This window comes from Pelobates fuscus, chromosome 4 (genome assembly GCF_036172605.1).
Source record: "Pelobates fuscus isolate aPelFus1 chromosome 4, aPelFus1.pri, whole genome shotgun sequence".
In the NCBI taxonomy this organism is placed as follows: domain Eukaryota; kingdom Metazoa; phylum Chordata; class Amphibia; order Anura; family Pelobatidae; genus Pelobates; species Pelobates fuscus.
Window position 1 is genome coordinate 370714817 of NC_086320.1, and position 25303 is coordinate 370740119.

The 25303-nt window shown below is 44.6% G+C and overlaps 1 protein-coding gene across 3 annotated transcripts in view; it reads right to left on the reverse strand.

Annotated features, from left to right (window-relative positions):
* LOC134609180 (sodium channel protein type 4 subunit alpha-like) overlaps nucleotides 1–25303 on the reverse strand; it is a 362813-nt gene that overhangs the window by 161155 nt on the left and 176355 nt on the right. For all 3 annotated transcript variants that reach the window (XM_063452713.1, XM_063452712.1, XM_063452711.1), the window contains 2 exons: nucleotides 3673–3808; nucleotides 2963–3201 (listed from right to left, as the gene is read on the reverse strand). In XM_063452713.1, the coding sequence (XP_063308783.1) occupies nucleotides 2963–3201; nucleotides 3673–3808 (375 nt within the window). The remainder of the gene's footprint in view (nucleotides 1–2962; nucleotides 3202–3672; nucleotides 3809–25303) is intronic.

Sequence of the window (25303 nt, forward strand, 5' to 3'; positions counted from 1 at the left end):
CTCTTTTATCTTCTACTCTTAATTTGGCATTATTATTTGAAATGGACATTTCTGTGAATATTGGTGGAATTTAGACAGAGAACTTATGAACAGATTAGAGACCAAAAACTAAAAGACACTTTCAGAACACTTTGACCAATCTTCCCTACTGTATCACCATCAATAGACTCTACAAAATGACTATTGATATGGAAATATATTACCAGTATCATAAATATGAATATATATTATTTATCACTTTGTTTAGTTTTTTTATAATATTTTTTTTAATGAATACAGACACAGCCTCAGCCGGTGCACATGTCAGAATGTTGTCCAAGAAATATCTTGAGCGCAATCTCTGCATGATATGAATGGCGATATGGAATACTACGGAACCCCTAACAGTCCCAGGTTCTGCAACAAAGTCCTAAATTTTAGCTCCTGTCTTGCTGTCCCAGGCTAGTGCTATGTTTCCTGCATCTGTGGACACCATAAGCAAATTCCTTGTAAAATATAGAGTGAGCACATCATTAGATGCACTTGCTCTGCACAAACCTGACTGAGGACATTTAGTCCTACTCTATACATGTACTACTCAAGCCTGCACATCATAAAGAAAACATCATAAAGAAAACTCCAGTGAAGAAGCGATAGTGAAGTTTATCACATAATTTTAAAATGTAAAATCTTTAACAGTTCTCTGATGCCCATCTCATTCCATTGCATAGCAATCAAATTGACCCAGGCAACAGTTTATCTATTGGATGTCCAATGCAGAGGGCTTGGATTAAACATCTAAACCTGGAACATGGGTCACATGTCCATAATATTCTATGAGAAGGTTTGTAAAAGTATAGCTCAGGCCAGTAGTAACCCTATGGAAGCAATTAGACATTTTCTTCAGAAAATAGAGAACTCCATATGCATCATGTAATCACACAGAATGGACATTCAGTATTGATGCTTGACTTATCGACAATATGATGGTTGCACCATGTAGGTTAATTGTACATCAATGATGAACAATTGTTTTTTTTCTAAGATCGCACACTCTCCAAGACCGGGCATTGTATCATGGCCTCAGCCAGCTCTACTAGAAGCACAAATGGACTACGAGGCTGATGGAACTCTTATGGAAGTATCCAACAAGAAGGAGTGATACTGACTGTCTAGATCCTAATGGATTTAACATGTAGTAACAACTGCTCATTAAAAATGACTACGGCCGTTTCCATTCCTTTCTCTCTCTATTCCCATCGGGTGTTTTATGTTCTACGTCCTTCACAGTATCTCTGGATAAGATTTTTACAATGACCCCATAATAAGGTTACATGGTATGTCTTATGATGCATTGATTATCTAAGCAGGGGCATAAATGGGTTCAAATATTGGTTTTGCTCCCTCCTCTCCCCGATGTATTAGCCTGAATCTTCTTCTGCCTGGATGTGATGTAATTGCTGGCAACTACATTGAGATGTGACATTTCCCAGAGGAATGATATAAATGCTTGCAGTGGCTAAATATAGTCGCAGAAGACCATTCTGCTGCCTAAGAGCCACTACTTGTTGAATGAACTTCTGAAATATTGCTTTGAACAAGTTAAGTGAAATGTTCCTCTAAGCATCTAAATTCTCTTTCATCTAGATAATGCATTATCAATAACAAGTCTGCCCTTTGATCTCCTTACGTTTTAAATGCAGTTTACGATTACTGTAAACAAGCAATAACCTTTGGGAATAAGCCTTGTCCTGACTACCTTAACTTCTCTGCAACTCTGATTGTACTATAAGCCTTTCTCGCTCGGCCATTTTTTATTTTCTCTTAGAGACCTGGAAATTGAAAGCCCTAAATGCTACTTAGCCAGGATGTACAGCTGCTGCCTGCAAATAGCCTTGATTATTTGTATTTTATTTGCCGTAGTCTAGGATTTGACTAATGCGAATTGTCTGAGCTGCCAATCATGTGGAAAGGAGGAGAGAGAGTTGGTATAGACACGGAGAGTAAGGACTATTTTAATTATCAGTATCTCACCATACTTTCTCCAATCTGGGATTATACAGTTCAAGGTCATATCAGACATTTATCTGGACTGAGTATATAAACCACTGATAGCTGAAATGGATACAATGTTTTATCATGAATTAACATAGCGTCACAGCAGTACTGCCGTTTTAAACAGAGCTAACTTCAGTGAAAATGTGTACGTGCATTAAGCAACAAGGGGGGTAATGTAAAATTGGCACAATCGGACAACAGCTCTTTTTGTTTGAACCTATCTAAATATTTGTCTATGCCAATTCAAGAAAGAACAAATAAAACCCTAGAAGATTACTCGCTAAATTGGGAATTGTCAGGAAATGCTGAATTTTACAGCAAAATAGCCAGTATCTAAAAAATTATATTAACTTGAAGAATTTTTCCAGTTTAGCTATTCTGAAAATTTTAATTCTCTGTGAATTTTCAGCAATCCACACTCCAATGAATATCCTGATGATAACATAATTTATTAATTATTTAACTGGGCAAATGTTTTCACAATTTAATACTATTTTAGCATGTTGTCTGTCAGTAAATTAAAATGCATAGTAATTGCTCCTGCTATCACTCGATAGATACTATACGATATGTCTCCTATACCACAGAGATGTTTAAAGCTGGTTAGTGAATAGCCGTACCTCAATTAAAGCAATTGAAGTCTATAGGAAAACTGCAACTCAATAAGCAGAGTAAACCGCTACCGGAATCTGCCCGATTTTGTGATTATTTGTATGCACGCTTTCTTTACGATTTATTAACATAGTGGAATTATAATCAATAAATAGTTTTTTTGCTGCAAAAGCAATAATAAAATATAATCCAAGGATCATTCATTAAATGTTTTCACACACCATACAAATTTACCATCGTTTTTTACTTTGCAACATATTAGTCTTGTCCCATTAATTCCACAAATTGTGAAAGGTCTGTTGATGATACTTACATAGTTCCCGATGGAAAGCATACTATCAAATTCCTCTGTCATCTTGTAATGCTCCAAAGCCATGAATATTGTGTTCAGAACAATGCAGATGGTGATGGTAAGATCGATAAAAGGGTCCATCACTACAAATCTCACCCCGTCCTTGAATTGTACCCACAGTTCACAACAATCCCAAATGAGGTATCTCTGAGCAAAATGCGTCCAACACGGAGGACATTTCTGATGTGCTTCTTCAAGTTCTAAATAAAATAAAGAATATAGAAAATCATCATAATACAACTACTGACCTATACGTGTAGAACGTCGGGGACAGCAGCTAACTAGAATCCCCACACAATGCTAGCCCACCCATTGTTCTCACTGGAAGCTCTGAGCATATCTCAAATTCCTGCCCAGCAGAAGTCTATGGGACATGTTCAGGGCAATAGTTTCAATTTATGTACAGAAATCAATGAAACCACCACACAAGGTATTAGAAGTTGTGGTGTTTAGATTAAGTACGGCTAATTGTTGGGGATGCCTGCAGTTTTTAGGGACTTGGGTTTACCTGTCTCACCTGGTGAGAATTATGGGAGATGTAGTTTGCACCAATCTGAATGCTAACCTGGCACAGCAACCATAAGACATCTCATTGTCGCTATAATAGTAGTTACCATGGCAATCGAGAGGACATTTGGCAATAAAAGGTCAATGTAGATATTTTAATATACCTTCCATGGCATTTGTGAGCACACTGACGGCGCTGACCGCACGCTGTCTCTGGAATGGCTGGTCTGTATATTCTACCGAAAGACGGTGCGGCATTAATAACTGCATCTTGCTCACTTCAAGGTCTTGCGGAGAAGCCTGTTAAATAAAAACAAATTCATTTGATGATTATACAAGATCTATGATGAAAATGGATAAAAATACAAAATTCCAAAAAGGTTTTTTTTTAACTGAAGAGTTAATTTTCACTGGATTGAACTATCTATGCCATCAGTTTAGCTGATTGGGGATATTTGGTCTACATTTTGCATATTGGTTGTCAACACACCACTAAAAATATTAAGAAACTCCTAGATACATTGTCTGTCTATTCCTACACCATAATAGCTGAGCCAATAAGAACGCAGCAGCGATGCCCACTCTGCGATTTAAATTATTAAAATGCAGTTGCAATCAGTAATCCATGTAGATTATTTCTAAACCATCACAACATCCTGTGATTAATGATTTGCAGTCTCTGGAAGCTGTACTGTGACATTCAGTGGTATTGCATGGGTACCCGGCACTGGGGCAAGAGGTGGCAAGGTGGATATTCTGGGTAACATCAATTCTCCAATTTGGATCTGTCAAACCTTTACCCAGAGCAGTTTAAAAAGGTAGTCCATTTCAAGCAATCAGGCAAACTTTGACAATCTGACATGTGCTAGTCACATTATAACTGTATCTCTAAATATGAAGATGTATATTAGATTTGAAGGGCCTGTATACTTCAAAGGTGATATACCTAGTGTAGCTAAGACTGGATCTAATATATCAGAACTCAGGCTCTTGGTTTCCAAACTCATTGCTTGGCATATAGGGAAGTGTTTTAATCTCCTGGTGTCATCCAATGGTAAGTAGACAAACCATTTTTATACAGTTTGACACTTACCTGAGTACCCTGGGTAAGTGAACTTTCAACCTCCACATCAGATAAAATGTCATGCACATGCTGGTGGTTTCAGCCAATTAGTTCCATACAAAGATGAACAAAACTGATATGACTAAAGGTTTAATGATATCCGAAGAGGGGTTGACCAGAGGAGCCCGGGGGTTATGGTGCTTACACAACCGCTGTAATTTTGGTTTGCAAACCTCCCAAACACATATGTGTTGAATATATTGGCTAATATTAAAATGCTTGCAAAACTGACCAGTCCCCTGTAAGCTATGCCCACCCAACACAAGATCCATAAAAACCCTATCCTGAATCTGTAAAATTAGCTGCGTGACCCAATCTATAATTGTCATTTTATATATAATAAATGAGACATGTAAACATCTTCCTTAGACTTTTCCTAGGTCAGATGGGTCCCCACTGAAAGGGCTGAAGACAGGTTGTCACAGTGAATTATTTATCGTGAGCAGTTGTCTGGAACAAGACAAACAGAATGTGCCGTATACATTTAATGGGAATCTACTAAAATTATCAGGGGATACAGTTTCAGGTCCCGGCATTGGGATTAGGAACTACTGTGATGATACTGAAATTATACAATAATCTCAATAGTAAGCGTTCCTTAAAAACTCACATTTTGAAGCATACTGGAAAATACAAAATACTATGTTTTTACAAAAAGTTAAAATATCCCCCTGATTTTCTTTAACCCCTTAAGCACACAGACATGCGTGACATGTCACGATTCCCTTTTATTCCACAAGTTTGGTCCTTAAGGGGTTAAAGTAATAGTCTCCGTGTACTTCTAGCCAGTTGCTATGCGAATACTGAATTTTTCCAACAAACGTTCTCTTTTCTTAAAAAATGGGTATTCTCTAGCGAAGTGATCAGCAGTCTCACGTGCACAAACATATTTACAAAGATTCTGCTTTTATTTAAACGTCTTGAAAAAAAATTGTTCTGACAAACAAATTCTTAAAACGCAATCGTTTTTTCCACAAATAAACCACAGGTGTCCTCAAAACAGAAGGCATGCTTGTGAAATAAAATCACCGCATTTTGTAAGGAATGCCCACACTTTTAAAATCTTTTGTTTTATGTTTTGTTTTGTTTTCCGATCACAGAACACCTCTTTGCCTATTCAACATTTATAGTGCAATGGATGCGAAGTTGGATACATTGTGGGTGAGTTTACAATAAACATGTTTATGTGTGTGGTATTTTCTGCGGTATATTCTCGAGTATTACAGCACTAGAATGAGTATTAATTACTGCAGTATTAGATAGTGTATTAAACCAGGAATTACAAGTTTTAGACAAAAACAGCTCAATTGGAGAATTGTGGCCTAATATTTACACAGTGCTCCTTAATTTGGAACCCTTAGGAGGGATTGCCATATTTACAGGAACAAAACTAGGTAGCTATCTACTAAACACAACAGCTCCCTAGTTAGGTAGTGACAATCTTAAATACGGTGATTCCACATGGATATTATTATTAATTATAAAGCACCAACAAGTTTCGTAGTGCTGTACGACAGGTGGACTAACAGACACGTATTTGTAACCAGACAAGTTGAATGCACAGGAACAGAGAGATTGAGGGCAATGCTCAGTGAGTTTACATGTTAGAGGGAGTGGGGTATAGTGACACAGTAACAGAGGGATTGAGGGCCCTGCTCAGTGAGTTTACATGTTAGAGGGAGTGGGGTATAGTGACACAGTAACAGAGGGATTGAGGGCCTGCTCAGTGAGTTTACATGCTAGAGGGAGTGGGGTATAGTGACACAGGAACAGAGGGATTGAGGGCCCTGCTCAGTGAGTTTACATGCTAGAGAGAGTGGGGTATAGTGACACAGTAACAGAGGGATTGAGGGCCTGCTCAGTGAGTTTACATGCTAGAGAGAGTGGGGTATAGTGACACAGTAACAGAGGGATTGAGGGCCTGCTCAGTGAGTTTACATGCTAGAGGGAGTGGGGTATAGTGACACAGGAACAGAGGGATTGAGGGCCTGCTCAGTGAGTTTACATGCTAGAGGGAGTGGGGTATAGTGACACAGTAACAAAGGGATTGAGGGCCCTGCTCAGTGAGTTTACATGTTAGAGGGAGTGGGGTATAGTGACAGTAACAGAGGGATTGAGGGCCCTGCTCAGTGAGCTTACATGTTAGAGGGAGTGGGGTATAGTGACAGTAACAGAGGGGTTGAGGGCCCTGCTCAGTCAGTTTACATGTTAGATGGAGTGGGGTATAGTGACACAGTAACAGAGGGATTGAGGGCCCTGCTCAGTCAGTTTACATGTTAGAGGGAGTGGGGTATAGTGACACAGTAACAGAGGGATTGAGGGCCCTGCTCAGTGAGTTTACATGTTAGAGGGAGTGGGGTATAGTGACACAGTAAGAGAGGGATTGAGGGCCCTGCTCAGTGAGCTTACATGCTAGAGGGAGTGGGGTATAGTGACACAGTAACAGAGGGATTGAGGGCCCTTCTCAATGAGTTTACATGCTAGAGGGAGTGGGGAATAGTGACACAGTAACAGAGGGATTGAGGGCCCTGCTCAGTGAGTTTACATGCTAGAGGGAGTGGGGTATAGTGACACAGTAACAGAGGGATTGAGGGCCTGCTCAGTGAGTTTACATGCTAGAGGAAGTGGGGTATAGTGACACAGTAACAGAGGGATTGAGGGCCCAGCTCAGTGAGTTTACATGTTAGAGGGAGTGGGGTATAGTGACAGTAACAGAGGGATTGAGGGCCTTGCTCAGTGAGTTTACATGTTAGAGGGAGTGGGGTATAGTGACACAGTAACAGAGGGATTGAGGGCCCTGCTCAGTGAGTGTACATGTTAGAGGGAGTGGGGTATAGTGACACAGTAACAGAGGGATTGAGGGCCCTGCTCAGTGAGTTTACATGTTAGAGGGAGTGGGGTATAGTGACACAGTAACAGAGGGATTGAGGGCCCTGCTCAGTGAGTGTACATGTTAGAGGGAGTGGGGTATAGTGACACAGTAACAGAGGGATTGAGGGCCCTGCTCAGTCAGTTTACATGTTAGAGGGAGTGGGGTATAGTGACAGTAACAGAGGGGTTGAGGGCCCTGCTCAGTGAGTTTACATGTTAGAGGGAGTGCGGTATAGTGACACAGTAACAGAGGGATTGAGGGCCCTGCTCAGTGAGTTTACATGTTAGAGGGAGTGGGGTATAGTGACACAGTAAGAGAGGGATTGAGGGCCCTGCTCAGTGAGCTTACATGCTAGAGGGAGTGGGGTATAGTGACACAGTAACAGAGGGATTGAGGGCCCTTCTCAATGAGTTTACATGCTAGAGGGAGTGGGGAATAGTGACACAGTAACAGAGGGATTGAGGGCCCTGCTCAGTGAGTTTACATGCTAGAGGGAGTGGGGTATAGTGACACAGTAACAGAGGGATTGAGGGCCTGCTCAGTGAGTTTACATGCTAGAGGAAGTGGGGTATAGTGACACAGTAACAGAGGGATTGAGGGCCCTGCTCAGTGAGTTTACATGTTAGAGGGAGTGGGGTATAGTGACACAGTAACAGAGGGATTGAGGGCCCTGCTCAGTGAGTGTACATGTTAGAGGGAGTGGGGTATAGTGACACAGTAACAGAGGGATTGGGGGCCCGGCTCAGTGAGTTTACATGTTAGAGGGAGTGGGGTATAGTGACACAGTAACAGTGGGATTGAGGGCCCTGTTCAGTGAGTTTACATGTTATAGGGAGTGGGGTATAGTGACACAGTAACAGAGGGATTGAGGGCCCTGCTCAGTGAGTTTACATGCTAGAGGGAGTGGGGTATAGTGACACAGTAACAGAGGGGCTGAGGGCTCTGCTCAGTGAGTTTACATGCTAGAGGGAGTGGGGTATAGTGACACAGTAACGGAGGGGTTGAGGGCCCTGCTCAGTGAGCTTACATGTTAGAGGGAGTGGGGTATAGTAACACAGTAACAGAGGGTTTGAGGGCCCTGCTCAGTGAGTTTACATGCTAGAGGGAGTGGGGTATAGTGACACAGTAACAGAGGGGTTGAGGGCCCTGCTCAGTGAGCTTACATGTTAGAGGGAGTGGGGTATAGTAACACAGTAACAGAGGGATTGAGGGCCCTGCTCAGTGAGTTTACATGCTAGAGGGAGTGGGGTATAGTGACACAGTAACAGAGGGGCTGAGGGCTCTGCTCAGTGAGTTTACATGCTAGAGGGAGTGGGGTATAGTGACACAGTAACGGAGGGGTTGAGGGCCCTGCTCAGTGAGCTTACATGTTAGAGGGAGTGGGGTATAGTGACACAGTAACAGAGGGATTGAGGGCCCTGCTCAGTGAGTTTACATGATAGAGGGAGTGGGGTATAGTGACACAGTAACAGAGGGGTTGAAGGCCTGCTCAGTGAGTTTACATGCTAGAGGGAGTGGGGTATAGTGACACAGTAACAGAGGGATTGAGGGCCCTGCTCAGTGAGTTTACATGATAGAGGGAGTGGGGTATAGTGACACAGTAACAGAGGGGCTGAGGGCTCTGCTCAGTGAGTTTACATGCTAGAGGGAGTGGGGTATAGTGACACAGTAACAGAGGGATTGAGGGCCCTGCTCAGTGAGTTTACATGCTAGAGGGAGTGGGGTATAGTGACACAGTAACAGAGGGATTGAGGGCCCTGCTCAGTGAGTTTACATGTTAGAGGGAGTGGGGTATAGTGACACAGTAACAGAGGGATTGAGGGCCCTGCTCAGTGAGTTTACATGTTAGAGGGAGTGGGGTATAGTGACACAGTAACAGAGGGATTGAGGGCTCTGCTCAGTGAGTTTACATGCTAGAGGGAGTGGGGTATAGTGACACAGTAACGGAGGGGTTGAGGGCCCTGCTCAGTGAGCTTACATGTTAGAGGGAGTGGGGTATAGTAACACAGTAACAGAGGGATTGAGGGCCCTGCTCAGTGAGTTTACATGCTAGAGGGAGTGGGGTATAGTGACACAGTAACAGAGGGGTTGAGGGCCCTGCTCAGTGAGCTTACATGTTAGAGGGAGTGGGGTATAGTAACACAGTAACAGAGGGATTGAGGGCCCTGCTCAGTGAGTTTACATGCTAGAGGGAGTGGGGTATAGTGACACAGTAACAGAGGGGCTGAGGGCTCTGCTCAGTGAGTTTACATGCTAGAGGGAGTGGGGTATAGTGACACAGTAACGGAGGGGTTGAGGGCCCTGCTCAGTGAGCTTACATGTTAGAGGGAGTGGGGTATAGTGACACAGTAACAGAGGGATTGAGGGCCCTGCTCAGTGAGCTTACATGTTAGAGGGAGTGGGGTATAGTGACACAGTAACAGAGGGATTGAGGGCTCTGCTCAATGAGTTTACATGTTAGAGGGAGTGGGGTATAGTGACACAGTAACAGAGGGATTGAGGGCCCTGCTCAGTGAGTTTACATGTTAGAGGGAGTGGGGTATAGTGACACAGTAACAGAGGGATTGAGGGCCCTGCTCAGTGAGCTAACATGTTAGAGGGAGTGGGGTATAGTGACACAGTAACAGAGGGATTGAGGGCTCTGCTCAATGAGTTTACATGTTAGAGGGAGTGGGGTATAGTGACACAGTAACAGAGGGATTGAGGGCCCTGCTCAGTGAGTTTACATGTTAGAGGGAGTGGGGTATAGTGACACAGTAACAGAGGGATTGAGGGCCCTGCTCAGTGAGTTTACATGTTAGAGGGAGTGGGGTATAGTGACAGTAACAGAGGGATTGAGGGCCTTGCTCAGTGAGTTTACATGTTAGAGGGAGTGGGGTATAGTGACACAGTAACAGAGGGATTGAGGGCCCTGCTCAGTGAGCTTACATGTTAGAGGTAGTGGGGTATAGTGACACAGTAACAGAGGGATTGAGGGCCCTGCTCAGTGAGCTTACATGTTAGAGGGAGTGGGGTATAGTGACACAGTAACAGAGGGATTGAGGGCCCTGCTCAGTGAGTTTACATGTTAGAGGGAGTGGGGTATAGTGACACAGTAACAGAGGGATTGAGGGCCCTGCTCAGTGAGTTTACATGTTAGAGGGAGTGGGGTATAGTGACAGTAACAGAGGGATTGAGGGCCTTGCTCAGTGAGTTTACATGTTAGAGGGAGTGGGGTATAGTGACACAGTAACAGAGGGATTGAGGGCCCTGCTCAGTGAGCTTACATGTTAGAGGGAGTGGGGTATAGTGACACAGTAACAGAGGGATTGAGGGCCCTGCTCAGTGAGTTTACATGTTAGAGGGAGTGGGGTATAGTGACACAGTAACAGAGGGATTGAGGGCCCTGCTCAGTGAGTTTACATGTTAGAGGGAGTGGGGTATAGTGACAGTAACAGAGGGATTGAGGGCCTTGCTCAGTGAGTTTACATGTTAGAGGGAGTGGGGTATAGTGACACAGTAACAGAGGGATTGAGGGCCCTGCTCAGTGCGTTTACATGTTAGAGGGAGTGGGGTATAGTGACACAGTAACAGAGGGATTGAGGGCCCTGCTCAGTGAGTTTACATGTTAGAGGGAGTGGGGTATAGTGACACAGTAACAGAGGGATTGAGGGCCCAGCTCAGTGAGTTTACATGTTAGAGGGAGTGGGGTATAGTGACAGTAACAGAGGGATTGAGGGCCTTGCTCAGTGAGTTTACATGTTAGAGGGAGTGGGGTATAGTGACACAGTAACAGAGGGATTGAGGGCCCTGCTCAGTGAGCTTACATGTTAGAGGGAGTGGGGTATAGTGACACAGTAACAGAGGGATTGAGGGTCCTGCTCAGTGAGTTTACATGTTAGAAGGAGTGGGGTATAGTGACACAGTAACAGAGGGATTGAGGGCCCTGCTCAGTGAGCTTACATGTTAGAGGGAGTGGGGTATAGTGACACAGTAACAGAGGGATTGAGGGCCTGCTCAGTGAGTTTACATGTTAGAGGGAGTGGGGTATAGTGACAGTAACAGAGGGATTGAGGGCCCTGCTCAGTGAGTTTACATGTTAGAGGGAGTGGGGTATAATGACACAGTAACAGAGGGATTGAGGGCCCTGCTCAGTGAGCTTACATGTTAGAGGGAGTGGGGTATAGTGACACAGTAACAGAGGGATTGAGGGCCTGCTCAGTGAGTTTACATGTTAGAGGGAGTGGGGTATAGTGACAGTAACAGAGGGATTGAGGGCCCTGCTCAGTGAGTTTACATGTTAGAGGGAGTGGGGTATAGTGACACAGTAACAGAGGGGATGAGGGGCCTGCTCAGTGAGTTTACATGTTAGAGGGAGTGGGGTATAGTGACACAGTAACAGAGGGCTTGAGGCCCTGCTCAGTGCGTTTACATGTTAGAGGGAGTGGGGTATAGTGACACAGTAACAGAGGGATTGAGGGCCCTGCTCAGTGAGTTTACATGTTAGAGGGAGTGGGGTATAGTGACACAGTAACAGAGGGATTGAGGGCCCAGCTCAGTGAGTTTACATGTTAGAGGGAGTGGGGTATAGTGACAGTAACAGAGGGATTGAGGGCCTTGCTCAGTGAGTTTACATGTTAGAGGGAGTGGGGTATAGTGACACAGTAACAGAGGGATTGAGGGCCCTGCTCAGTGAGCTTACATGTTAGAGGGAGTGGGGTATAGTGACACAGTAACAGAGGGATTGAGGGTCCTGCTCAGTGAGTTTACATGTTAGAAGGAGTGGGGTATAGTGACACAGTAACAGAGGGATTGAGGGCCCTGCTCAGTGAGTTTACATGTTAGAGGGAGTGGGGTATAGTGACACAGTAACAGAGGGATTGAGGGCCCAGCTCAGTGAGTTTACATGTTAGAGGGAGTGGGGTATAGTGACAGTAACAGAGGGATTGAGGGCCTTGCTCAGTGAGTTTACATGTTAGAGGGAGTGGGGTATAGTGACACAGTAACAGAGGGATTGAGGGCCCTGCTCAGTGAGTTTACATGTTAGAGGGAGTGGGGTATAGTGACACAGTAACAGAGGGATTGAGGGCCTGCTCAGTGAGTTTACATGTTAGAGGGAGTGGGGTATAGTGACACAGTAACAGAGGGATTGAGGGCCCTGCTCAGTGAGTTTACATGTTAGAGGGAGTGGGGTATAGTGACACAGTAACAGAGGGATTGAGGGCCCTGCTCAGTGAGTTTACATGCTAGAGGGAGTGGGGTATAGTGACACAGTAACAGAGGGATTGAGGGCCCTGCTCAGTGAGTTTACATGTTAGAGGGAGTGGGGTATAGTGACACAGTAACAGAGGGATTGAGGGCCCTGCTCAGTGAGTTTACATGCTAGAGGGAGTGGGGTATAGTGACACAGTAACAGAGGGGTTGGGGGCCCTGCTCAGTGAGTTTACATGCTAGAGGGAGTGGGGTATAGTGACACAGTAACAGAGGGATTGAGGGCCCTGCTCAGTGAGTTTACATGCTAGAGGGAGTGGGGTATAGTGACACAGTAACAGAGGGATTGAGGGCCCTGCTCAGTGAGTTTACATGTTAGAGGGAGTGGGGTATAGTGACACAGTAACAGAGGGATTGAGGGCCTGCTCAGTGAGTTTACATGTTAGAGGGAGTGGGGTATAGTGACACAGTAACAGAGGGATTGAGGGCCCTGCTCAGTGAGTTTACATGTTAGAGGGAGTGGGGTATAGTGACACAGTAACAGAGGGATTGAGGGCCCTGCTCAGTGAGTTTACATGCTAGAGGGAGTGGGGTATAGTGACACAGTAACAGAGGGATTGAGGGCCCTGCTCAGTGAGTTTACATGTTAGAGGGAGTGGGGTATAGTGACACAGTAACAGAGGGATTGAGGGCCCTGCTCAGTGGGCTTACATGTTAGAGGGAGTGGGGTATAGTGACACAGTAACAGAGGGATTGAGGGCCCTGCTCAGTGAGATTACATGTTAGATGGAGTGGGGTATAGTGACACAGTAACAGAGGGATTGAGGGCCCTGCTCAGTGAGCTTACATGTTAGAGGGAGTGGGGTATAGTGACACAGTAACAGAGGGATTGAGGGCCCTGCTCAGTGAGTTTACATGCTAGAGGGAGTGGGGTATAGTGACACAGTAACAGAGGGATTGAGGGCCTTCTCAGTGAGTTTACATGTTAGAGGGAGTGGGGTATAGTGACACAGTAACAGAGGGATTGAGGCTCTGCTCAGTGAGTTTACATGCTAGAGGGAGTGGGGTATAGTGACACAGTAACAGAGGGATTGAGGGCCCTGCTCAGTGAGTTTCCATGTTAGAGGGAGTGGGGTATAGTGACACAGTAACAGAGGGATTGAGGGCCCTGCTCAGTGAGTTTCCATGTTAGAGGGAGTGGGGTATATTGACAGTAACAGAGGGATTTAGGGCCCTGCTCAGTGAGTTTACATGTTAGAGGGAGTGGGTTATAGTGACACAGTAACAGAGGGATTGAGGGTCCTGCTCAGTGAGCTTACATGTTAGAGGGAGTGGGGTATATTGACACAGTAACAGAGGGATTGAGGGTCCTGCTCAGTGAGTTTACATGTTAGAGGGAGTGGGGTATAGTGACACAGTAACAGAGGGATTGAGGGCCTGCTCAGTGAGTTTACATGTTAGAGGGAGTGGGGTATAGTGACACAGTAACAGAGGGATTGAGGGCCCTGCTCAGTGAGTTTACATGTTAGAGGGAGTGGGGTATAGTGACACAGTAACAGAGGGATTGAGGGCCCTGCTCAGTGAGTTTACATGCTAGAGGGAGTGGGGTATAGTGACACAGTAACAGAGGGATTGAGGGCCCTGCTCAGTGAGTTTACATGTTAGAGGGAGTGGGGTATAGTGACACAGTAACAGAGGGATTGAGGGCCCTGCTCAGTGAGTTTACATGCTAGAGGGAGTGGGGTATAGTGACACAGTAACAGAGGGGTTGGGGGCCCTGCTCAGTGAGTTTACATGCTAGAGGGAGTGGGGTATAGTGACACAGTAACAGAGGGATTGAGGGCCCTGCTCAGTGAGTTTACATGCTAGAGGGAGTGGGGTATAGTGACACAGTAACAGAGGGATTGAGGGCCCTGCTCAGTGAGTTTACATGTTAGAGGGAGTGGGGTATAGTGACACAGTAACAGAGGGATTGAGGGCCTGCTCAGTGAGTTTACATGTTAGAGGGAGTGGGGTATAGTGACACAGTAACAGAGGGATTGAGGGCCCTGCTCAGTGAGTTTACATGTTAGAGGGAGTGGGGTATAGTGACACAGTAACAGAGGGATTGAGGGCCCTGCTCAGTGAGTTTACATGCTAGAGGGAGTGGGGTATAGTGACACAGTAACAGAGGGATTGAGGGCCCTGCTCAGTGAGTTTCCATGTTAGAGGGAGTGGGGTATAGTGACACAGTAACAGAGGGATTGAGGGCCCTGCTCAGTGAGTTTCCATGTTAGAGGGAGTGGGGTATAGTGACAGTAACAGAGGGATTGAGGGCCCTGCTCAGTGAGTTTACATGTTAGAGGGAGTGGGTTATAGTGACACAGTAACAGAGGGATTGAGGGTCCTGCTCAGTGAGCTTACATGTTAGAGGGAGTGGGGTATATTGACACAGTAACAGAGGGATTGAGGGTCCTGCTCAGTGAGTTTACATGTTAGAGGGAGTGGGGTATAGTGACACAGTAACAGAGGGATTGAGGGCCTGCTCAGTGAGTTTACATGTTAGAGGGAGTGGGGTATAGTGACACAGTAACAGAGGGATTGAGGGCCCTGCTCAGTGAGTTTACATGTTAGAGGGAGTGGGGTATAGTGACACAGTAACAGAGGGATTGAGGGCCCTGCTCAGTGAGTTTACATGCTAGAGGGAGTGGGGTATAGTGACACAGTAACAGAGGGATTGAGGGCCCTGCTCAGTGAGTTTACATGTTAGAGGGAGTGGGGTATAGTGACACAGTAACAGAGGGATTGAGGGCCCTGCTCAGTGAGTTTACATGCTAGAGGGAGTGGGGTATAGTGACACAGTAACAGAGGGGTTGGGGGCCCTGCTCAGTGAGTTTACATGCTAGAGGGAGTGGGGTATAGTGACACAGTAACAGAGGGGTTGGGGGCCCTGCTCAGTGAGTTTACATGCTAGAGGGAGTGGGGTATAGTGACACAGTAACAGAGGGATTGAGGGCCCTGCTCAGTGAGTTTACATGCTAGAGGGAGTGGGGTATAGTGACACAGTAACAGAGGGATTGAGGGCCCTGCTCAGTGAGTTTACATGTTAGAGGGAGTGGGGTATAGTGACACAGTAACAGAGGGATTGAGGGCCTGCTCAGTGAGTTTACATGTTAGAGGGAGTGGGGTATAGTGACACAGTAACAGAGGGATTGAGGGCCCTGCTCAGTGAGTTTACATGTTAGAGGGAGTGGGGTATAGTGACACAGTAACAGAGGGATTGAGGGCCCTGCTCAGTGAGTTTACATGCTAGAGGGAGTGGGGTATAGTGACACAGTAACAGAGGGATTGAGGGCCCTGCTCAGTGAGTTTACATGTTAGAGGGAGTGGGGTATAGTGACACAGTAACAGAGGGATTGAGGGCCCTGCTCAGTGGGCTTACATGTTAGAGGGAGTGGGGTATAGTGACACAGTAACAGAGGGATTGAGGGCCCTGCTCAGTGAGATTACATGTTAGATGGAGTGGGGTATAGTGACACAGTAACAGAGGGATTGAGGGCCCTGCTCAGTGAGCTTACATGTTAGAGGGAGTGGGGTATAGTGACACAGTAACAGAGGGATTGAGGGCCCTGCTCAGTGAGTTTACATGCTAGAGGGAGTGGGGTATAGTGACACAGTAACAGAGGGATTGAGGGCCTTCTCAGTGAGTTTACATGTTAGAGGGAGTGGGGTATAGTGACACAGTAACAGAGGGATTGAGGCTCTGCTCAGTGAGTTTACATGCTAGAGGGAGTGGGGTATAGTGACACAGTAACAGAGGGATTGAGGGCCCTGCTCAGTGAGTTTCCATGTTAGAGGGAGTGGGATATAGTGACACAGTAACAGAGGGATTGAGGGCCCTGCTCAGTGAGTTTCCATGTTAGAGGGAGTGGGGTATAGTGACACAGTAACAGAGGGATTGAGGGCCCTGCTCAGTGAGTTTACATGCTAGAGGGAGTGGGGTATAGTGACACAGTAACAGAGGGATTGAGGGCCCTGCTCAGTGAGTTTACATGTTAGAGGGAGTGGGGTATAGTGACACAGTAACAGAGGGATTGAGGGCCCTGCTCAGTGAGTTTACATGCTAGAGGGAGTGGGGTATAGTGACACAGTAACAGAGGGGTTGGGGGCCCTGCTCAGTGAGTTTACATGCTAGAGGGAGTGGGGTATAGTGACACAGTAACAGAGGGATTGAGGGCCCTGCTCAGTGAGTTTACATGCTAGAGGGAGTGGGGTATAGTGACACAGTAACAGAGGGATTGAGGGCCCTGCTCAGTGAGTTTACATGTTAGAGGGAGTGGGGTATAGTGACACAGTAACAGAGGGATTGAGGGCCCTGCTCAGTGAGTTTACATGCTAGAGGGAGTGGGGTATAGTGACACAGTAACAGAGGGGTTGGGGGCCCTGCTCAGTGAGTTTACATGCTAGAGGGAGTGGGGTATAGTGACACAGTAACAGAGGGATTGAGGGCCCTGCTCAGTGAGTTTACATGCTAGAGGGAGTGGGGTATAGTGACACAGTAACAGAGGGATTGAGGGCCCTGCTCAGTGAGTTTACATGTTAGAGGGAGTGGGGTATAGTGACACAGTAACAGAGGGATTGAGGGCCTGCTCAGTGAGTTTACATGTTAGAGGGAGTGGGGTATAGTGACACAGTAACAGAGGGATTGATGGCCCTGCTCAGTGAGTTTACATGTTAGAGGGAGTGGGGTATAGTGACACAGTAACAGAGGGATTGAGGGCCCTGCTCAGTGAGTTTACATGCTAGAGGGAGTGGGGTATAGTGACACAGTAACAGAGGGATTGAGGGCCCTGCTCAGTGAGTTTACATGTTAGAGGGAGTGGGGTATAGTGACACAGTAACAGAGGGATTGAGGGCCCTGCTCAGTGGGCTTACATGTTAGAGGGAGTGGGGTATAGTGACACAGTAACAGAGGGATTGAGGGCCCTGCTCAGTGAGATTACATGTTAGATGGAGTGGGGTATAGTGACACAGTAACAGAGGGATTGAGGGCCCTGCTCAGTGAGCTTACATGTTAGAGGGAGTGGGGTATAGTGACACAGTAACAGAGGGATTGAGGGCCCTGCTCAGTGAGTTTACATGCTAGAGGGAGTGGGGTATAGTGACACAGTAACAGAGGGATTGAGGGCCTTCTCAGTGAGTTTACATGTTAGAGGGAGTGGGGTATAGTGACACAGTAACAGAGGGATTGAGGCTCTGCTCAGTGAGTTTACATGCTAGAGGGAGTGGGGTATAGTGACACAGTAACAGAGGGATTGAGGGCCCTGCTCAGTGAGTTTCCATGTTAGAGGGAGTGGGGTATAGTGACACAGTAACAGAGGGATTGAGGGCCCTGCTCAGTGAGTTTCCATGTTAGAGGGAGTGGGGTATAGTGACACAGTAACAGAGGGATTGAGGGTCTGCTCAGTGAGTTTACATGTTAGAGGGAGTGGGGTATAGTGACACAGTAACAGAGGGATTGAGGGCCCTGCTCAGTGAGTTTCCATGTTAGAGGGAGTGGGGTATAGTGACACAGTAACAGAGGGATTGAGGGTCTGCTCAGTGAGTTTACATGTTAGAGGGAGTGGGGTATAGTGACAGTAACAGAGGGATTGAGGGCCTGCTCAGTGAGTTTACATGCTAGAGGGAGTGGGGTATAGTGACACAAAAGGTAAGGGCAGGGTAGAAAAGTAGGTTGCTAGGATAGTGTTCACTATATCAATATAATGAATTAATGAATGAACTTACTGAACACGGAAGAATTTAGTTCATCGCTCAATCAGTTAATTAGTTCATTCTTCCAAAATGCCATTTGGAGATTTCTTATTTGGACGAATGGATAAATGAGACGGTTTCGTCAGAACTTCGTTTCCTCCGAAAAAGGAATGCCGAAATCTACTTAATATGCATTGTGTGTCCAACTACAACTGTACAACGCAGTTTATTTAATAAATTTGATATTTAAGAGGATTTGCAAAGGAATTCACGCAAATCAAAGCAGGAGACATTCTCCAACTTTACTAATTTTGGTTTAACCCTTGTTCTTTGTGTCAATATATAGAGATAATATTTCTGTAACAGTTTTATTTAGTGTAGTGACACGATCTGGTGGATGTAATGTGCCCTCTTTACCTTAATTTTTAGAAAAGCCGCACAGTGTGAAACTCACAGTGTAAGCATTTACTAAGCCCATACAGAGTGCCACTGAAAGTAAATGGGCCACTGGGTCACATAATCCTCTTGTATTCTCTCAGTGATTGATCACACCCATTGCGTTTAATAAATCTGAGCCGATGGCTGGATACGGATTACTATCTGCATTGAATAATGAGCTGCTTTTCTGAGTATTAAGTAACTCTAGGTTACACACAGGGTAATAAGTCAATTTCTGAGCACGTGTCATTCTATAGATATAAGTAAAGAGAAAGCCCTGTAACAGCTGTTATCATGTGAATGCACGGCCATAAACCAAACAAACAATATCTACATATTGTCCTTATAGAACTGCAATCCAAGTCATGGAGCTGTGTTAATAATGATGGCTGTCGTACAGGACTGTACCCCAGGATGTAATGAGGGTGGATGCAGCAGGGTACACAATGCTATATGTCTAGGGGTGTATAGGGGGGGACAGAGGGTTAGGGGGCACCTACAGTCACAGCCAGGTTCTTTATAAACAGAAAGTTATAACACACATACCTGCTGCATTTCTCCCCCATCTGCCATGTAAGTGCTTACTGACACTATTTACACATACAAAATGAAACCCTGACCTCAAACTCCCACTAATCCTGGGTGGCAGCAATGGCTATAGCACACATCAGCTAAAATACACAATACAATAAAAAAAAAAACCAGAGAAAAAAGTAACTAGTGCACTATCCCAAATCCCTATAAACAATAAAATCATTGGAAGTTACTTAGTATCACTCCAATGGCCATTTAAGTGTAAGCTCACCTCCAACATCAAGGCAAACCCTCTCAGATGAGTCCTATGCTAACAATTCACCTTGATATCTTTAGAAATAAAGAAAAATTCGGAATGAGGCAGAGGGGGGGTAATTTTCTGAACCCCTAAATACTTATTAACCCTTAATAGGACCACCTGGGGTGGATGGCAGCCTTGTAACATGGATGTGAAAAACAAAAGCAGATACAAACATACCAAAGTAAGCCATGTGCTCAAACTCCCATCACTCCTGGGCGGCAACAATGACTAAAGTACACATCAGCCGAAATACATGCAATAAAAACAAAAAAAGAAAATAGTTACTTGCTTTGATTCGGGATAGAGCGCAATTAACTTTTTTCTTTGTTTTTTATCGTATATTGATATTTTTTGTCATATTCTCATTACCAGATTTTACTTTTTACACACACATATGTTGTCACTGAATTCCTTTTAACAAGTAAATGTGCGTTGATGGTTTGATGATTTGCTGAAATCAGGGTCTGTCACCAGCAGTAATCATATATCACCGGCAGTAATCCTATATCACTCGCAGTAATCCTATATCACCAACAGGAATCCTATATCACCAACAGGAATCCTATATCACTGGCAGTAATCCTATATCACCGGCAGTAATCCTATATCACCGGCAGTAATCCTATATCACTGGCAGTAATCCTATATCACTGGCAGTAATCCTATATCACTGGCAGTAATCCTATATCACTGGCAGGAATCCTATATCACTGGCAGTAATCCTATATCACTGGCAGTAATCCTATATCACTGGCAGTAATCCTATATCACTGGCAGTAATCCTATATCACCGGCAGTAATCCTATATCACTGGCAGTAATCCTAAATCACTGGCAGGAATCCTATATCACTGGCAGTAATCCTATATCACCAGCAGTAATCCTATATCACTGGCAGTAATCCTATATCACTGGCAGTAATCCTATATCACTGGCAGTAATCCTATATCACCAACAGGAATCCTATATCACCGGCAGTAATCCTATATCACTGGCAGTAATCCTATATCACTGGCAGTAATCCTATATCACTGGCAGTAATCCTATATCACTGGCATAATCCTATATCACCGGCAGTAATCCTATATCACTGGCAGTAATCCTATATCACCAACAGGAATCCTATATCACTGGCAGTAATCCTATATCACCAACAGGAATCCTATATCACCGGCATTAATCCTATATCACTGGCAGGAATCCTATATCACTGGCAGTAATCCTATATCACTGGCAGTAATCCTATATCACTGGCAGTAATCCTATATCACCAACAGGAATCCTATATCACTGGCAGTAATCCTATATCACTGGCAGTAATCCTATATCACCGGCAGTAATCCTATATCACTGGCAGTAAACCTATATCACTGGCATAATCCTATATCCCCAACAGGAATCCTATATCACCGGCAGTAATCCTATATCACTGGCAGGAATCCTATATCACTGGCAGTAATCCTATATCACTGGCAGTAATCCTATATCACCAACAGGAATCCTATATCACTGGCAGTAATCCTATATCACTGGCAGTAATCCTATATCACCGGCAGTAATCCTATATCACCGGCAGTAATCCTATATCACTGGCATAATCCTATATCACCGGCAGTAATCCTATATCACTGGCAGTAATCCTATATCACCAACAGGAATCCTATATCACTGGCAGTAATCCTATATCACTGGCAGTAATCCTATATCACTGGCAGTAATCCTATATCACCAACAGGAATCCTATATCACTGGCAGTAATCCTATATCACTGGCAGTAATCCTATATCACTGGCAGTAATCCTATATCACCGGCAGGAATCCTATATCACTGGCAGTAATCCTATATCACCAACAGGAATCCTATATCACCAACAGGAATCCTATATCACTGGCAGTAATCCTATATCACCAACAGGAATCCTATATCACCAACAGGAATCCTATATCACCAACAAGAATCCTATATCACTGGCAGTAATCCTATATCACCAACAGGAATCCTATATCACCAACAGGAATCCTATATCACTGGCAGTAATCCTATATCACCGACAGGAATCCTATATCACTGGCAGTAATCCTATATCACCAACAGGAATCCTATATCACTGGCAGTAATCCTATATCACTGGCAGTAATCCTATATCACTGGCAGGAATCCTATATCACTGGCAGTAATCCTATATCACCGACAGGAAACCTATATCACCGGCAGGAATCCTATATCACTGGCAGTAATCCTATATCACCAACAGGAATCCTATATCACCGGCAGTAATCCTATATCACTGGCAGTAATCCTATATCACTGGCAGTAATCCTATATCACTGGCAGTAATCCTATATCACTGGCATAATCCTATATCACCGGCAGTAATCCTATATCACTGGCAGTAATCCTATATCACCAACAGGAATCCTATATCACTGGCAGTAATCCTATATCACCAACAGAAATCCTATATCACCGGCAGTAATCCTATATCACTGGCAGGAATCCTATATCACTGACAGTAATCCTATATCACTGGCAGTAATCCTATATCACTGGCAGTAATCCTATATCACTGGCAGTAATCCTATATCACTGGCAGTAATCCTATATCACCAACAGGAATCCTATATCACTGGCAGTAATCCTATATCACTGGCAGTAATCCTATATCACTGGCAGTAATCCTATATCACCGGCAGTAATCCTATATCACTGACAGTAATCCTATATCACTGGCATAATCCTATATCACTGGCATAATCCTATATCACCGGCAGTAATCCTATATCACTGGCAGTAATCCTATATCACCAACAGGAATCCTATATCACCGGCAGTAATCCTATATCACTGGCAGGAATCCTATATCACTGGCAGTAATCCTATATCACTGGCAGTAATCCTATATCACTGGCAGTAATCCTATATCACCAACAGGAATCCTATATCACTGGCAGTAATCCTATATCACCGGCAGTAATCCTATATCACCGGCAGTAATCCTATATCACTGGCATAATCCTATATAACCGGCAGTAATCCTATATCACTGGCAGTAATCCTATATCACCAACAGGAATCCTATATCACTGGCAGTAATCCTATATCACCGGCAGTAATCCTATATCACCGGCAGGAATCCTATATCACTGGCAGTAATCCTATATCACTGGCAGTAATCCTATATCACCGGCAGTAATCCTATATCACCAACAGGAATCCTATATCACTGGCAGTAATCCTATATCACTGGCAGTAATCCTATATCACTGGCAGTAATCCTATATCACCGGCAGTAATCCTATATCACCAACAGGAATCCTATATCACCGACAGGAATCCCATTCCACTGGCAGTAATCCTATATCACCGGCAGGAATCCTATATCACTGGCAGTAATCCTATATCACTGGCAGTAATCCTATATCACTGGCATAATCCTATATCACTGGCAGTAATCCTATATCACCAACAGGAATCCTATATCACCAACAGGAATCCTATATCACTGGCAGTAATCCTATATCACCGACAGGAATCCTATATCACTGGCAGTAATCCTATATCACCAACAGGAATCCTATATCACTGGCAGTAATCCTATATCACTGGCAGTAATCCTATATCACTGGCAGGAATCCTATATCACTGGCAGTAATCCTATATCACCGACAGGAATCCTATATCACCGGCAGGAATCCTATATCACTGGCAGTAATCCTATATCACCGACAGGAATCCTATATCACTGGCAAGAATCCTATATCACTGGCAGTAATCCTATATCACCAACAGGAATCCTATATCACTGGCAGGAATCCTATGTCACTGGCAGTAATCCTATATAACACACACAGGAATCCTATATCACCGTCAGGAATCCTATATCACTGGCAGTACTCCTATATCACCAACAGGAATCCTATATCACTGGCAGGAATCCTATATCACTGGCAGTAATCCTATATCACCGACAGGAATCCTATATCACTGGCAGTAATCATATATCACTGGCAGTAATCCTATATCACCGGCAGTAATCCTATATCACTGGCAGTAATCCTATATCACCGGCAGTAATCCTATATCACTGGCAAGAATCCCATATAACTGGCAGTAATCCTATATCACTGGCAGTAATCCTATATCACCGGCAGGAATCCTATATCACCGGCAGGAATCCTATATCACCGGCAGTAATCCTATATCACCGGCAGGAATCCTATATCACCGGCAGTAATCCTATATCACTGGCAGTAATCCTATATCACCGGCAGTAATCCTATATCACCGGCAGGAATCCTATATCACTGGCAGTAATCCTATATCACTGGCAGTAATCCTATATCACTGGCAGGAATCCTATATTACTGGCAGGAATCCTATATCACTGGCAGGAATCCTATATCACTGGCAGGAATCCTATATCACTGGCAGTAATCCTATATCACCGGCAGTAATCCTATATCACTGGCAGGAATCCTATATCACTGGCAGTAATCCTATATCACCGGCAGTAATCCTATATCACCGGCAGTAATCCTATATCACTGGCAGTAATCCTATATCACTGGCAGTAATCCTATATCACTGGCAGGAATCCTATATCACTGGCAGTAATCCTATATCACCGGCAGTAATCCTATATCACTGGCAGTAATCCTATATCACAGGCAGTAATCCTATATCACCGGCAGGAATCCTATATCACCGGCAGGAATCCTATATCACTGGCAGTAATCCTATATCACCGACAGGAATCCCATATAACTGGCAGTAATCCTATATCACTGGCAGTAATCCTATATCACCGACAGGAATCCTATTATCACTGGCAGAAATCCCATATAACTGGCAGTAATCCTATATCACTGGCAGGAATCCTATATCACTGGCAGGAATCCTATATCACTGGCAGGAATCCTATATCACTGGCAGTAATCCTATATCACCGGCAGTAATCCTATATCACTGGCAGTAATCCTATATCACTGGCAGTAATCCTATATCACCGGCAGTAATCCTTTATCACCGGCAGTAATCCTCTATCACTGGCAGTAATCCTATATCACTGGCAGTAATCCTATATCACTGGCAGTAATCCTATATCACCGGCAGTAATCCTATATCACTGGCAGTAATCCTATATCACCAACAGTAATCCTATATCACTGGCAGTAATCCTATATCACCGGCAGTAATCCTATATCACTGGCAGTAATCCTATATCACTGGCAGTAATCCTATATTACTGGCAGGAATCCTATATCACTGGCAGTAATCCTATATCACTGGCAGTAATCCTATATCACCGACAGTAATCCTATATTACCGGCGGTAGTCCTATATCACTGGCAGTAATCCTATATCACTGGCAGTAATCCTATATCACCGGCAGTAATCCTCTATCACTGGCAGCAATCCTATATCACTGGCAGTAATCCCATATCACTGGCAGTAATCCTATATCACTGTCAGTAATCCTATATCACTGGCAGTAATCCTATATCACTGGCAGTAATCCTATATCACCGGCAGTAATCCTATATCACCGGCGGTAGTCCTATATCACTGGCAGTAATCCTATATCACCGCAGTAATCCTATATCA